The 15541-nt window shown below is 35.8% G+C and overlaps 2 protein-coding genes across 3 annotated transcripts; one reads left to right on the top strand and one right to left on the bottom strand.

The window, feature by feature from the left end:
• The first annotated feature begins 3759 nt into the window (after window positions 1-3759).
• Window positions 3760-9563, top strand: NCBP (Putative cap-binding protein). The gene is made up of 6 exons (XM_086248571.1): window positions 3760-4031; window positions 4922-5017; window positions 5108-5212; window positions 5371-5448; window positions 8887-9006; window positions 9102-9563. The coding sequence occupies exons 1-6, from the start codon at window positions 3864-3866 to the stop codon at window positions 9231-9233; spliced, it is 699 nt and encodes a 232-aa protein (XP_086104697.1). The 5' UTR covers window positions 3760-3863; the 3' UTR covers window positions 9234-9563.
• Window positions 9564-10069: 506 nt separating this feature from the next.
• CSD3 (copper/zinc superoxide dismutase 3) lies at window positions 10070-13267 on the bottom strand. Of its 2 annotated transcripts, XM_086248573.1 has the most exons (7): window positions 13110-13267; window positions 12925-13026; window positions 12647-12742; window positions 12501-12532; window positions 12187-12262; window positions 10486-10539; window positions 10070-10300 (listed from the first exon to the last, which is right to left on the bottom strand). In XM_086248573.1, exons 1-7 carry the CDS (start codon window positions 13192-13194, stop codon window positions 10272-10274), a joined length of 474 nt encoding a protein of 157 aa, XP_086104699.1. In that variant the 5' UTR covers window positions 13195-13267; the 3' UTR covers window positions 10070-10271. The 2 variants fall into 2 exon arrangements, with proteins under 2 accessions (XP_086104699.1, XP_086104698.1); XM_086248572.1 differs by having other exon boundaries at window positions 12501-12742.
• Between the last annotated feature and the right edge of the window lie 2274 nt (window positions 13268-15541).

Genomic DNA, 15541 nt, shown 5'->3' with positions numbered 1-15541 from the left:
AATCACCTTCATTTCCATCTTCATGATTCAAGCCTAGACTTTACCAAATCCTAGCAAACAATGCATATAAGCAATCAAGCAAACAATTAAACTATCTAATTTTACTCACAGTGCAATCACGTGAAAAGACTGAAATGCCCTTGGATGGCAACACGCTCGGATTTCCAATCCGGCAGCATAACGGCATTGGAAATAGAATTACCGAGCCGGAGTTGGGCCGCAAAACCACCGGAAAAGGCGAGTCAACGCCGAAGCTCCAAATTGGCCTAAACTGGCATGGGTTCTTGGGTTTAGGGGATTTCTGAGCTGAATCGAGACCAGGGGAAGGAAGAGGGAGGAGAGCCGAGCTCAGGGAGCTTTCGTCCCCCTCCATCTGCTGCCGAACGCGCGCCCACGCGCCGGTGACAGGGCGACGATAATGAATGGGTGAGAGAGAGAGAGAGAGAGAGAGAGAGGGAAATCGAGGAGGTTTAAATTGGATGTTTATACTTACACTTTGAAAGCTTTGACTTTATTCATGAGTGTAGTTTCTGGGTTAATTAAATAAGTTTTAATTTAGGCTTTGGGATTTATGAATTAAGTATAAATTTCTCACAGACACGTTTTAATGATTTTTGCATATATGGAGATGAATCCAAAATTCAAGAGGCATGTATATTGTTGAATAAAGTTAGTTTATGAATTGTTTTGAGAACCTTGTGTTGGTGTATTCTTTTACTGGCAAATGTTGTTCTAGAGTATGTACGAACATACATGTCTGCCCGTGCATCGATTTACTCTGCATAGGAAGTGGCGAGCATACATACCTGTTTGCCCTTGCATCGGTTCTCTCTGCACGAGAAGTGGCGAACATTCCAGCCTGCTCGTGCATCGAGATCATTTTGCACGAAAAGTGACGAGCTTACCTGCTTGCCTGTGTATCGAGATCACTTGGCACAGGAAGTGGCGAGCTTATCTGCCTGCTCATGCATATGTACGGGATGTGGCGAGCTTAATTATCTAAGTGTATGACTAGCAGCTTTCTAGGATACTAATATGATGTGATTTTCATTTCATGGCCTAGAGATGGATAGTTTGCATGAATGTCAATGAAGGATTTGGGTTAATTATATTATTGTCTATTTTAGCGTGATATCATGTCTGATATCTTACCTTGCATGTTTTAGGGAAGTTTTTCTAAACATTTGCATTTACTTTAATGATGAAAATGTTTACTTGCACTACTTGTTGATTTTGTTTGGAAAGAAATTTCGACAAGGTTTATAAATTTGGGTTAGTCTATTTTCAGAGGAGGTTCTGCCATATTTTTTTGTAGGAATTCTCTTGGCTTTGGATCCCACAAAACCACTCAGGATTTCAAGGTGAAATCCGGGAACGGTTCTGTCAAGTATGACAGCAAATGTTGATGTAAATATGAAGTTTAACAATTTTGTTTATGTACTTATATTGTCATTTATCTCTTCCAATTTCACTAAATCCTCCACACAAGTGCAATAAATTATAAACACCCACAACAACACGCAGGCAAATTTGCTAATATTAATCTAAAGTGAGTTTTATGTAAGTTAAGAGACTAGTTTGTACAAAAAAAAAATTCATAAATGAAATTAGAAAAGCAAGTAAAAGCACTCTTGTTTTATCAAACAAAATAGTAAAAAGTACTTTCAACATCATGTCCATTTTGTTCATTATACATAGCCACAATACTTCTACATCAAAATTTACCAAACACTCTAATGCTGCTTAACACTCATAGCACTTTTAAAAATACAGTTTACCAAATACCCCAGCTGCTTTACCTCACAACAGCTTTTCCTCACCACACAGCAGAAACATTTTTTTTTTCTAGAGTCACAACAATCTTAAACTAGGCCTAAGGCTTAATTTGGTATTGTTGTGATAAAAAACAACTATAAAGTAGAACAGCTGCGAATTAAAATCAGATGTAAAGTAATGTAAGTGCAAAAATGAGTATCAAGGTGTTTGGTAAATTTTAATGTAAAACTATTGTGGTTGTGTATAATTACTAAAATAGACATAATGCTACATAAACCTCTATCATTTTGAATAAAAATTGAGGGTATATTGGAGAGCTCAAAATTTTTATTAATAGGGTCTATAACTTTCAATCACAACAATTTTGAAAAGCATGTGGATAGCTGGTTTTCAAAATTGTAGTGAGTGACCTAGAATTGTGAGACACTACAGCTTTTACTTTTATTACCAAACACCAAAACTGTTGTGACTGTGAATGACCTAAAATTGTCATCTACAACAGCTTTTGATTATTCAACTACAATCTCAAACGGGCCTTCAGCATCTAATCCAATATCTTCCTTTAGGCTACATTTGTTTTGTTGGACTAGGCCGGATTGTGTTAAATAACCCAATGAACTCATGTTTGGTAAGGCCCAGTATTATTTTAAGTGGGACTATCTACCACCGCTTCTTCTAAAACAGCGGACTAAGCGTTGGTAAATAGCGAGGCTTGAAGACACCTCGCTATCTAAGAACTGGATTACGCCTCGCAAAATAACACAAACCTGGAGGTAGCTCGCGCGTCCATCCTTCATATTCAGTTTGTGGGTAAGCTCTCTCTCTCTGCTTTCTTTCTCTGGATGTCAATTCTTTTCTCTCCCTCCTCTCTCTCTCTCTTGTTCTCTCTGGACAAGCTTGATTTAGAATTGATCTTTTGGGTTTCTGGGTTTTTTTTTGTTTGGATTGATCTATTATTATTTTTTATGGGTTTTTTCTTCATTGGATTTTTTCTTGGATATCAGTCGAGATTCCTAACATTTTGATTGAAGCAGGTAAACGGGAAAGATGAATACAGGAGCCAAAACTCAAATGAAAAACAAAAAGAAAAAGGAAACAAACGTGTTCATTGGATTTGGCGCTGGGATCTATCTGTTTGCCTTGTGTGATTGCTGCAACTTTTCTTATATTTGCCTTGTGTGATTGCTAGGATCTATCTACCTTATAAAATGTTTGGATCTTATAGGTCTCACCACTAATGGATGCTTTTGCTGGTCAATGGTTTTGGAAAAAGAAAAACAGTATTTGATTTAGCAAAAAAAAAAAAACAAAAGTTAGATGAGTAATGTCATTTGATAGCATTTTTTTAAATAAAAAACAAATTAATCAATTATTTTGGACTTTAAAATTATGAAAAATTTGAGAATTAAATATTAACCCTTCAAATTATATTAAAAAGTGGATTGTAATTAGATAAGATATATTTATTTAACAAACAAATACATAAAGTTAATTATTTTAAGTCTTGAAAATATATTAAAAAAAATAGATAATTAAATTGTTTTTATTAATTTAAAAATTAAAATAGTTATAGCTTAATCCGGTCATCCGGCCATGCACCAAACACAGGACAGTGTTATTTAGCTTATCCAGCTTCATAGTCCGACACAACACCAAACACAGGATAACATTAGTCCAGCTTACTCCAGTCCAACACTATCCAGCATAATCCATAAAAATAGTCCAATCCAACACAGTCCAGCGTGCCAAACGTAGCCTTATTGCATTAAACATGGGCAAGGTACTGTTGTCCTGTTTAATTGAATAGGCCCGTCCAGTTTGGGCCTCCAAACGGGGCCTAGGAATTCTATTGGGGGTATGGTTGAAAGCAAAGTCAAAAGACTGGCCCATGTGTGGGTCAAAACAGGTCATCTCCAATTGCTTGTATAAAGTCCAATCCGAAAACCCATCGTATTTGAGCCCATGATCATGTCAAAAAACTGAAAAGAACGAAGCGGCTTTCATTCATTTCTTTTGCTTTGCTTTGCTTCTTTCTGGGTCGTCTCGCAGAGAAAGAGGGAGACTGAATTTTAGGGCTTTTTGGGACGATGGAGGTGGTAGCAGAGAAGAAGGAATCAGACAACAACAGCGAGAATAATAATAGCATTAGTTATTCACAAGCCCTTTTAGATTCTATTGATAATAGTAACAAAGAAGCCGAAGAATTTCTTGAACGTCAAGCTCGCGACCTCAAAGCTGGCCTCCATCCCCTCAAGGTTCTCTCCCTCCCTCTCTCTCTCTCTCTCTAGATTTGTTCACTTAGCTAAAATTTGGGTCTTTCACAAGAGAAAGTAAATTCATGTTTAATATTGTAGTTTTCCCTCAAATGGTTACTGATTGAGTGAGTTGGGTTGCTGTTGAATTGCCTATCTAGGAGTCAATTTATTATTTCGATCTCCATTGATTTTGTTTCTTATGGTAAAAAACGTTAAACACCCGTTTCACTCAAGTCCGTTCATTTTCTGGGTTTCTCACATTTGGTTATATATACTCTTTCAGATGAGTCTAAGTGTCAAATGGGCATCTCCATCTAATGGCTTAAGCTTTTGGGTCTTTTGGGTTGGATGTTTGGTGTTTACCTATTCAACGATTAGTACTTTTACTTATATGATTTTTGTTTTTGTGAATGATTGAGTAATATTTGTGCTGCTTATGTTTTCTTAAGGTTACGTCTTGCCTTGGAAAAGGGTTATATGTTATAGTTAGCACTGCATTTTACTATTTCACTTGGAGGCGTCGGATTTCTCCCTTTCCCTCGGTTCCTTTCACTTTCTCTCTGTCTCTCTGCACACTCACACGAAGAAAAAATCCTTTATTCCACTTTGTTTACCCAATTAAAATCTATACTCTTGAGCTTTTCTGTATTCTTGTTTTGAAGGGTTCTCTTTCCCATGGTTGAGTAAACTGGGAGTGGTCCCTCAATGCCTTCTTGTAACTTATTATTTGTTGTGGTTGTAGAGTTGTAACATGAGTTTTTTTTTTTCTATCCAATTGATAAAAGAAAGCATTTTAAGGCCACTAATGTTTAAGTCTATTGGTCTTTCTTTTATCCAATTGATAATTGTTGTGATCTTGTAGCACTTATTCTTTATGTTTCTATGATTAGCACAAATTCGTATTTTGGTACACTCGCCGAACACCTGGAATTCGAAGCCAGACATCGTACGAAGACAATATAAAGAAAATTGTGGACTTCAGTTCGGTAAGATCTATTTTTAATGTCAGGAGGCGATGAAAATGTGGCTGAGTATAATCCTCTTTTTTTAATTAAGTTCTTTTTGCTTGCATATAGGTTGAAGGTTTTTGGATCTGTTATTGCCACCTATCCCGCCCTTCTTCTTTGCCTAGCCCAACAGACTTGCATCTTTTCAAGGAGGGAATTCGCCCTCTGTGGGAGGTAAACATTTGAAACCTGGCTTTTAATCTTTTCTTTCTAATTTCTGTTTGTTTCTCTTATTCCTTTCTACGGAATGCAATTACCTCAGAATTGCTTCAAAGATATTGATCTTTATAGACAACAGAATGCCAACTTCTGTGAAATTTGTGGTTTGTCAGGACTCTGCTAATTGCAATGGTGGTAAATGGATAATAAGATTCAAAAAGGCTGTGTCAGGCCGTTTCTGGGAGGACCTGGTAAGGAGAAAAACTAGAATTTCTTTGTGCTGGTAAATGTGCAGTTTCCATGCTACTTTCTTGCCATAAGTTGTTTCATTTTGACAATGTTTTTTTGAAGCAATCATTCTACTTAATCTTGGTGGGTTTTAGTAGAAAATTTGTACTTTTTTAAGCATTCGGAAGCATCACCTAATTTTTCTTAAATGTTGACTTTCAATTAATTTATGCATGCAATGAAGAATAATGATAATTTATTGACAATTCTAGTGTTCTGTTTTTAGTTTTGGGTGCTACTGGAATTTTTCTGAATTGATATCTTGATGTACATCAAATTTGTAAAGATTCTCTTGGAATTTGGGGATGGAATTAATTAGAATAGCATGCATATACTTGTTGCGAAGGAAAGATCTGTAGAGGGGGAAATTTTGGAAAACTCGGATTTTTCAAGATTTAGGGTAGTAGTTTACTTCTCTGTATTGCATTGGCCTAAATCTCTTTCTTTTCTTACCGAACGGCGTACCTCTGTATCCGACACACAGGGATGAAAATGTCACTATGTGCGAGTACATCGGTAGACCGAATTTGTTGCAATATTGGTGAAAATTTTAGGAAGAATTATAGAAAAGACAGAAATTTGCGTAGAAATATAGAAATATTGAATGATGCTGTATCAAGGATTAGTGCATCAATTAAACCTGCAAACCTTGTACATCCATTATAAATATAGTGAAAAATTTAGCAATGCCCCCTGAACTTTGACCCTTGTTAGTCCTTAACATTATTTTTTGGTGCCAAATTGCCTTCAAACTTTAATTTTGTGTAACCATTTTCCCAACAAAGCTTTGTTCTTTGCAACCAGAATGCCTATCCCCAGCCCTCCTTTCTGCATGACCAGTGATACTAGATCTCACCTGATTAAATGCATTTTACTTTCTTCCCCTGCACCAGCCCATACAAAATACCTTATAAGGTTCTCCATCTTCCTAACGGCCCCTTTTGGAATTGTAAATAAAGACAATAGTAAATTGGGATACTGCCCAGTACTGCTTGTATGAATGTAAGTCAGCCTCCTCTAGAGGGATACACCTTCTTCCAACTCCCCAATCTTGTCTACAACAGGATTCCAAAAGTTCACAGCCCTAGGATTACCCTCCAAAGGCAGCCCAAGGACTTCATAGGCCAATACCCAACCTAACCAATTGAGCTTGCTAAACCCTCCACTTTGCTTACCTCCGAGTTTATTCCCACCAAGACACACTTTGCTCTATTGATTTTTAACCCCAATGCTGCACAAAAACACTCCATAATATCTAACAGATTCTCCCATTTCTACTCTTTGGATTAAAAAAATTAGTGTCGTCTGCAAATTCAAGATGTGATACTTCCACCCATCGCACCCAAATGAAAAAAAAAAAAAAAAAAAAAAAGGAGAAAGAATCATAATGATACATAAAGGAGATTTCAAATATTTTGACCCATCCGTGCTCATAACCTCACCTTTTTCACTAGCCAAGCGTATTTTAAAATTGGAAAAAAAAAAAAAAAAAAAAAAAAAAAAAAAAAAAAACCTGTAAAGTAATAGAAAAAGAAAATTCAAGAAAATATCTCTGGAAGGCATCAGAGCACCAAAAGAAATCTCTTGCTCAAAGAAATCAACCCAACCAATGGCCTCTTCCCCTTGCAAGACATGGAGGAATGTGCGTATGTGAAAGTGACTGGTGTTGTGTGGCTCAAGCTGAAAAGAGTGGCAAGTTGGTTTCCTATGCACTTGTAGTCACAACAAATATTGAGCCCAACAGGATCAAGAAACTCACTCAGGTCAAGACCAAGGAGCTTCATCAAAAGTTCGGTCCTCTTTCGATAATATGTCAGGAAAACTTTTTGCCTTAGTGTCCATGGATACTGGTACTTGCCGATATCTTGTTTACATGTTGCCAAGATGTCCGTGATACCATGGAAGAATATACAATCAACTCCGATATGGTTGTCTGGACCCTTAAACTTCTGAAATTTTAAACATTGTCTACACCTGGGTATGCTGAACCAACTGTAAGGTAGCTTAAAATATTGCGAAGCTTTTCTCATTGATTTTGTTGAGTAATGAAAATCGCGTTGTATTCTGGATGATATTTCAATTGTCTTGTAAACTAAACCAATTATCATTTGAGATAAATTCTGTTAAAGATAGGATCTTAAACGGGCGTCTGCGTTTTAAAATTGAACAGACCACCATATTTGACTGCATCTCTTTCCTGAAATTTTACACGAGAAGCAGGTTTTGGTCATTAACAGGAGCTCAACCTCAAGCTCTCAGAAGTGAAGCTGAGACATGAGTCCTCTGTCAACTTGCTTTTCTCTTTCCTTTTGATTCAGTTTTTGGCTATGAGTTTGAATTGGTGGCCTTTGTTTCTTCTGACTTTGTGAATACAAGTTAATTTTGAAAATTCGTAAATAATTGACGTTAAGTGTGAAGGAAGAGATTATCTCAGTCTCTTTTTGAAAAAGGTACTGAAAAAAAAGTAGAAATTGGTACAGATGAAATGGGCTTCTTGGGGCTGCCGAGGAACGGGCAGTGGTTGTTTTGATTAATATGTCTTTGAATTGTATTTTTCTTTTGCTTGTTTTTTCTATTTTTATGGGATAATTATAATTGTAAGTTCATTTTCATGGCTTTATTAATGTAAAGTTTATTTCTTTAATTTATTATCATTCACTGTTTGGTTTCTGGAAGAAATGGTTGGAGGTAAAACCGTAAACTTGCATATCAAATTATCATGTAACTTAATGGGATATTTTGCCCATGATGTTTGTGTCATTGTTGTCTATTTCCTATGAAGAAAATTTTGAGATTGAATTTGGGTATCCAACCTTGGGCTGTATTTAAGGTTTTAGCTTTCTACAAGCTTCAGTTCCATGCTTATTATAGTGAGCAATCAATACCCATTTAAAAATTGTGGCTGGTGTAAAGATGATAACTTCTGAGAGCTTGAGATTGAGCTCCTGTATGTAGCAAAAAGTCTGATGTTCGTGCAACATTTCAGAATAGAAGATATACAATCAAACGGGTCCCCTCATAAGTGCCGAGTTTGTCTCGTACCAGTAAATCATCATTCAGCCTTTGTCTTGTACCAGTAAAGCATGGGCGTCTGCTCAATTTTAAAAAGCAAATGCCATCTAAGATCCTTTATGTATACATACATACACACATGCGTATTATCAACGCACATACGCGACACGTGTGTGATTGTATGTATGGTTTCACTACCAATTTAATGTGAACTCTCTAATGTGTTTTAATCAGTTATGATATTTTCTGGTGGGGACTGGATTTGAACTTAAGCTCTCCTCTTTAGAGGAGGTGTGGCTACCAACTAGGCTATGCGTCTAACTTGCCTGTCTCCAAAGTTGGAACTTTAAACTGAGTTTAGTATTTCTTACTCCTGCATGTGTATGCAGGTTCTTGCCATGGTGGGTGACCAACTTGATTATGGAGAGAACATATGTGGTGCAGTACTAAGCATTAGATTCAACGAGGACATATTGAGTGTCTGGAATCGTAATGCGTCTGATCATCAGGTTGGTAATTTATAAATATGAAATACTTTCATGGCTAGTTATTGTTTCTATGCTCTCTCTCTCTCTCATGATGCAATTTTCTCTTGCTTATCCAGGCTGTAATGGCTTTAAGAGATGCAATCAAGCGGAACTTGAAGCTCCCACACAGCTATATCATGGAATACAAGCCCCATGATGCTTCACTCCGTGACAATTCATCATACAGAAACACGTGGTTGAGGGGTTAAAGATTTGCAATTCTCTTTTAATGCCACCAGATAAGTAGTAGTTTGAGGAAAGCTTTTCCAGAAGGCGACTGCTGCACAAGTCATGACCAAAATCAGTAAATGTTGCATGATGAGGAAAGAGATGCGCAGAGTTTAGAATCGTGATAATTGGTGGCAATCTGTAAGGTTGAACTGTAACAGAGTAATATTTACTAAAGTTACTGATGTATCATCAAACAAATTACTCATTTCACCTTGATTCGATGATTTCCTTGTCGGACAAGTCCTTCCAGTTTTCTGTTCATATGTTGTTAAATCAAGGGAACTGCTTTACGTGTTTAGCACAAGAAATGCCAGTTTTTGTAAGTCCTACAATAACTTATGGTAAGCTTGTTGACTTTGCAAAATTGAAGTTTATTATCTATGCCTTTATTCCAGGGTGAGCTTAATACATACAAGGTGTCTAAGCCTTTTAATGGATTTTCCCTTCTAGACAAAAAATGTCAGTTCCATTCTTGAATCTGTTTTTCTTCTGGTGAATAATTACAGATTACATTTAAGCAAAATATTTTGATCCAAGTATATAATTAGATTTGTTGAATCTTTTGTGTTATCCATAAATACAGATAACATAATTTAGGGGGTGTAAAAGTGTGTCAGAGTGCTTGTGTGCGAAACATTTTTGCTCAGGAAGTAACAAAAGGGTTAGGATCATGTTTTTACAAATGATTTTAAGCTCTTAGATTTAATCAATCTATACTAAGCTCTAAAAAATGTTGGGGCAAACAGCATCTTCCGTTGTCAATATATGATGTGGCAATGACTTGGCATTAAAACTTGTGAGAAAACAACGAATCTGCAAAATTTCACTGAAAGTTAACCAATGCCACATAATCAGAATGACAATATCATGCCAAAGAATTCCATGTAAAGCATTCATATATCAATATAAGTATTATTATTACAGGATTATAGACCACAAATGAAAAAAAAAAAAAAAAAAACGGAGATCCCAATTTTGAAGTTGTCCTATATCTGCTCTGCAAGCAGTTTTTTTTTTTAAACAGAAGACTGAAGGCCAATGATTCCTGCCAAAAATCGATATAACAAATGTTAGATGAGTGTGAGTGAATGAAAAGGGAAAGTGGAAAAGAGGAAGGAAAATAAAAGGAATGACAACAAAAAAAAAAAATGCCTGACCCTACTACTGACTATGATAAAAACAATTTGCCTGTACTGCAATACCAAATGGCTAGAGAAGTAAAATACATACCACATCCAACTCTTGCTCCTGCATTCCCAGTAGCCTTGCTGAGTTCATGTCCACCTATTGCATTAAAGATATATAGACATCAGGGCACAACATCCATGATAAAGATGATCAATCCACAGTAAAGCACTGGAAAACACATTTTTAAAGCTTCCATTTGCACTGGGAAACACAAGTTAACTTTCAGTGACATTTGCACCGGAAAACACATTTTTAAAGCTTCCAATGAATTATTTCACTTCTAAGGGGCTGATCTTCAAGATAGCTCATACTTTTCCCTGCTATTAGAGCATGTCTACCAGTTCCAAAATATCACACACCCAAATTTTCCAAATGTTTCAGATATGCAGGGAGCCAGGGCCCAGAGAATTGTTCAAATGAACTCCTCAACAAAAATAAACACAGCAGTTTCTCAACAACAGTGAAGCAAGCCGATTATCTCTCTTGATCTCTCTCGATCTCAATCTCTCTTCATCAGGTAAGTAAGAAATTCTCCCTATGGTTTCTGTAGCATGATGAGTAAGAAATCAAGCTCTGGACAGCAATCTGATCAAACAAAACCTAGCCATCCTCTCCACCATTCACCATAGAATGAAAACCTTCAAATCAATCAAAGCTTCTACCCCGTGGTTGATCTCAGACAACAAAACCTTATGGAAGATCTATATGACAGTCCAACCATTTGAACTGTCATAATCTATAAAGTCATAGGGTACTGCAGTACCATAGTGTCATTCATGGAATCATTCATAAAAACGCACGAGCATAATGCATGCACCAAAACCAAATCTATATCCATACAAAATTAGCAATGACAGCATAAACCTGAAAAGTACTTACGGGTTTTATCATAAAAACAGATTTGATTTTAACAACGACGAGAAGGGCTACAAAACAGGTAAAGTCACCCACTTTTCTAAGACTCCTTAAGTAAAAATGAAGTACAGAGAGATGTATGCAAGATAAATGATTTCTTATGTACGAAGAGCTAATGAGAAAACTATTCATATTTTGAATCGAAGAGGTGAATGAGTGCTTCTTAGAGTTTCATGGCATGATGATAAAACTGACCATACTCAAGTCTGAATTGCATTGAGATTGACATCTTTGTGAGATAAGTTCAAAATGCTTGGAAAAATTACGAAGTACATGCATTAATTGTATAAAAATATCTCTTTAGCCTTATAGTGACACAAAATTTTCAAGAAGTAAATATGTTGAAAGTCACTAAAACATCTCTTAAAGTACCAATTCCCAAAGAAAGAAAAATCCGTCACTGCTAAATGGACTACAATTAAACTCCAAGAGAATCTTTAAAAAAAAAAAAAATAATAAAAATAGAGATCTCTGTGTTGTAGTTATTCGCAACAAGAATCAGTAAATGGTCAAGTATCAACTGATCCCTATTCCTCGAATTGAAAAACTTAAGTGATCATCCAGCAGAAGAGAGAGGACAATTATAATCAAGGGCTACATGCCTTAGAATTATTGTGAAGCATGTGAAATTCCTTTTGGGTGAAGTAATCATGGAACAGGGATAATATTGTGCTTTGATGTCAAGTTCATCAAGGCAGATATATGAAATTGTAATCAAATAAGCATAATGTATCGCATAGGTGAAATGGTAATGAAACTATACAAAGGAGCTATGAAAGCCCAAATGTAATAAACAGACAATTTTCCAAGAAAATCTTGCAATCTTACCTTTGCCAAGATCGTCAGGATCAGCATGCACGACAACTGCCCTCCCAAGAATGGAATGAGGTCCACTTAGAGGAATCTAAAATTGATATCAAGAAAATGGAATATAACTAAAAGGGGCATGAATCCAAGGACAGAAAATGATTTCATTGGTGACAATATGCTAGCATTGTAGATAAGCCTATGACATTTATACAGGTTTCAATTAAAAGACATCAGCTAGACGCCATGTCACCATCTTAAGAGGATTTGAGTCACAAATATTACAAAAAGAATATTCAAAATAAAACAAAGCCACTGACAATGAATTAAATTACCTGCCAGTCGTTAAGAGAAACCTCAGCAACTCCTGCAGAGTGAAAATTTAGTAAAATATTGAACTGTGTCTGAGGAAGCATTGAGCACTCCATTCCATTCCATATACAATACATAACTACATACAGAAACCAATAACTTTGCATACCATCTGGGCCTGCAACAACGTTACCCAAATCACCCGCGTGACGCTCCTTATCTGAAGGAGCTCCATGGTCCTTCTTCAGTGGATTAAAATGGGGTCCTAATAAAAAGAAACATCAAAAACTTAAAAATTAAAAAGTACCAACCACCCACCAAGAAAAAAAAAAAGATTGAACTAAAACCCATTAGAGAAACAGGAATTATGAGCCTAGAAGCAGTATAAGATTGCATTAAAATTAAGAATTCAAGCTGAAATTCAGACAGGAAACAGAGAACGAGTACCAGTGGAATTGCAACCATTGGAGGTATCACCAAGAGCGTGAATATGGAAGCCATGAAGACCAGGAGAAAGCCCAGTAATCCTCCCTTTAACATGAGTAGGGCCTGTTCATGTATGTTTATGCAATAATATATTACCAACAATTAACACCAACCCACCAAAAAGAGAGAGAGAGAGAGAGAGAGACCGTTGCGGTCCTGAACGAAATGTAGAGAGCCTCTAACTTTGGTATCTTGCCCAGTGATAAGAACCACCGCTTTGACACTGCCCATTTCTTCTGTGCTCCTATTTCATATCTCTCTTTATATGAGTTCCCATCTTTCCCATTACTTTTTTTTTTCCCTTTTTTTTTTTTTAATTTTTTCTTTGTGGAAAGAGGGATTCAAATTTTGCCTCAGCAGTATATTAGCAAATTTTATTTAAATTAATAAAATATTTTAATATTATATAATGATCATTGGATTTTTTCCTATAAAAGTTATTAAGGTCTAAAATTTTATCATACTTTAGTCAATAGACCCAATCTATTTGTTAACGTCATATATATTTTGGTGCCTTGGAAAATACCAATTTCTCTATTATGTTTTTTTCATTATTTATTGGTGTGAAATTACAACGTCGCCCTTGATTTGGTGTAAGGTTTACAATTGGGGTTATGAAACTTATGGTTTAAGGTTTAGTCTCAGATTTTGAGTCCGCCCAAAACCCTGGAGCTAAACCCTAAACTGTTTTGCAATGTAAGTGTAACACTCCAAATTTTATTGATTTTGGGTTAAGGTTGTTACTAGACTAATTAAAATTAGTTAGAACTAATTTCCACCTTTTGAACATAAATTTGAATTTATCCCACGTAGTTAAGTTTATGGAATTACATTTATCAAAATGCTTTATTTAAAGTTATGCACTTATGTTAAAATTATGTCACTTGCTTAGCATTTCACAAAACTAAGAACATGACCACTTATGCAAAACACCTTGACCTAATTACTCATGCTTGGATAATTTGATTTTGAGCATGACTTTGTCTACTCAATTGGTGGTCTCGGATTACAAAGGAATGCCAAGAGCTTGTGTGATTTTGCTTCATCCAAAAACACTTTTAATACACTTATTTGAAATTACATATTTTTAATAAGTTATTTGGACACTCAAGTGATTCTTTCGAATCACATACTTGCTTTTCCTTGTACAAACATGTATTTATGGCATATACATGTTTAGAGTTAGGATTTGACAAGTAGGAATACCAAGGGTGGAAAAGTTGACCTTGAAACCCTATTTTGACCAATCTAGACCACTAGGACAAGAACCTTAGGTCACTTGAGCAAGAGATAAAGATGATGGTTATTGCATGGCATGGTGATCATGACTAGGGCTGGAGATAGAGTGTATTTTCGGATTAGGGGGGAAGAAAACAAAATAAAATTTAATGATGGCTTTAATTAAATAAATGATTAAGCATAAAGGAAAGCTTTTGGTTGGTTGTTGGGCTGTTTAGCCTAGAGCCTTAGACTAAACACTCAATTAAAAAGACCCTAAGGGATTGGCCAGCCTATCAGAAGCCTCTTGGGAATCCAAAACCCTGACAAATAGCCCAAGAGCCTTGTCAGAAACCTTTCCCACACAAGAAAGGAAGTGATTTTTCAGTTTTCTCTCCAACAAACACAAGCATTCTTTTATAAAACCAACCCTACTTAGACAAATGCCCTACATTAATTTTGAGTTCTAGAAAAAGAAAGAGAGTTAGAGAAAGAGAAAGTTAGAGAAGAGAAGAGGAGGCCAAAAGAGAAGGTCATCCCGAGAAGAAGAAGAAGGAGTTTGCAGCCTGCATTTCCTTTTGGAAAACTCAACAACAATTGGTAAGAACCCTCACCCTACCCTCTAAGTCTGATTTTCAATACCTTAAAACCATGTTGAATGTTTAGGGTTAAATGTATCCAAAGAAAAATTCAAGAGTCTTACAACTTAGTCTTGTTTGGCTAGCCAATAGCGCTATTTTTACATCTTCTGACCTTGTATGACAAAAAATGAATTTTGTACCATTTGAGTTAGAAACTTGCAAAACTGTTTTTATGCATGAAAATAGACATATGCACCTTTCATTCAAGACAAGAATCATACAAATCTCATAGATATTGAGTGAGTTATACATTTTCAAAGTTTCCCTAAAAATCTGCCAATTTTCTGCAGCAATTTCAAAGAAAATCCATGAGGTTTGGTATGCTCAAATTTTATTTTACTTAGAGTATTGATTTGAAATTGATACAGTGGATTGTACGAATGATTTCAGACTTGTACCAATTGGTTTTACTTGATTTGGTTTAATATACCCGAGAATAGCATTTCTATCACATGAACATTGATTTTGCAACAAAACCCTTTTTCTGGTGTGAACTTTGGGTCTTCAAAAACCCTACTTGCACAACTCCAATTGCCTTGAAAGTTTTTTTGTTTGAGTGTTCGTATGTCTTCTAATTTCCTATGAAAAATCTTATTCAAATTATTTTTTTATGATTTTATAAAATTCACTGAGCAGGTATTGCTCATTTGCTTTTTTAAATAAACCAATTTTCCTTAAAACTGCCATTTTTATGTTAATGCTTTTTGGCCTAAATTTTT

The sequence above is a fragment of the Dryas octopetala genome, chromosome 6 (genome assembly GCF_963921425.1).
Source record: "Dryas octopetala chromosome 6, drDryOcto1.1, whole genome shotgun sequence".
Lineage (NCBI taxonomy): Eukaryota > Viridiplantae > Streptophyta > Magnoliopsida > Rosales > Rosaceae > Dryas > Dryas octopetala.
This window is presented reverse-complemented; position numbering and strand designations above follow the sequence as displayed.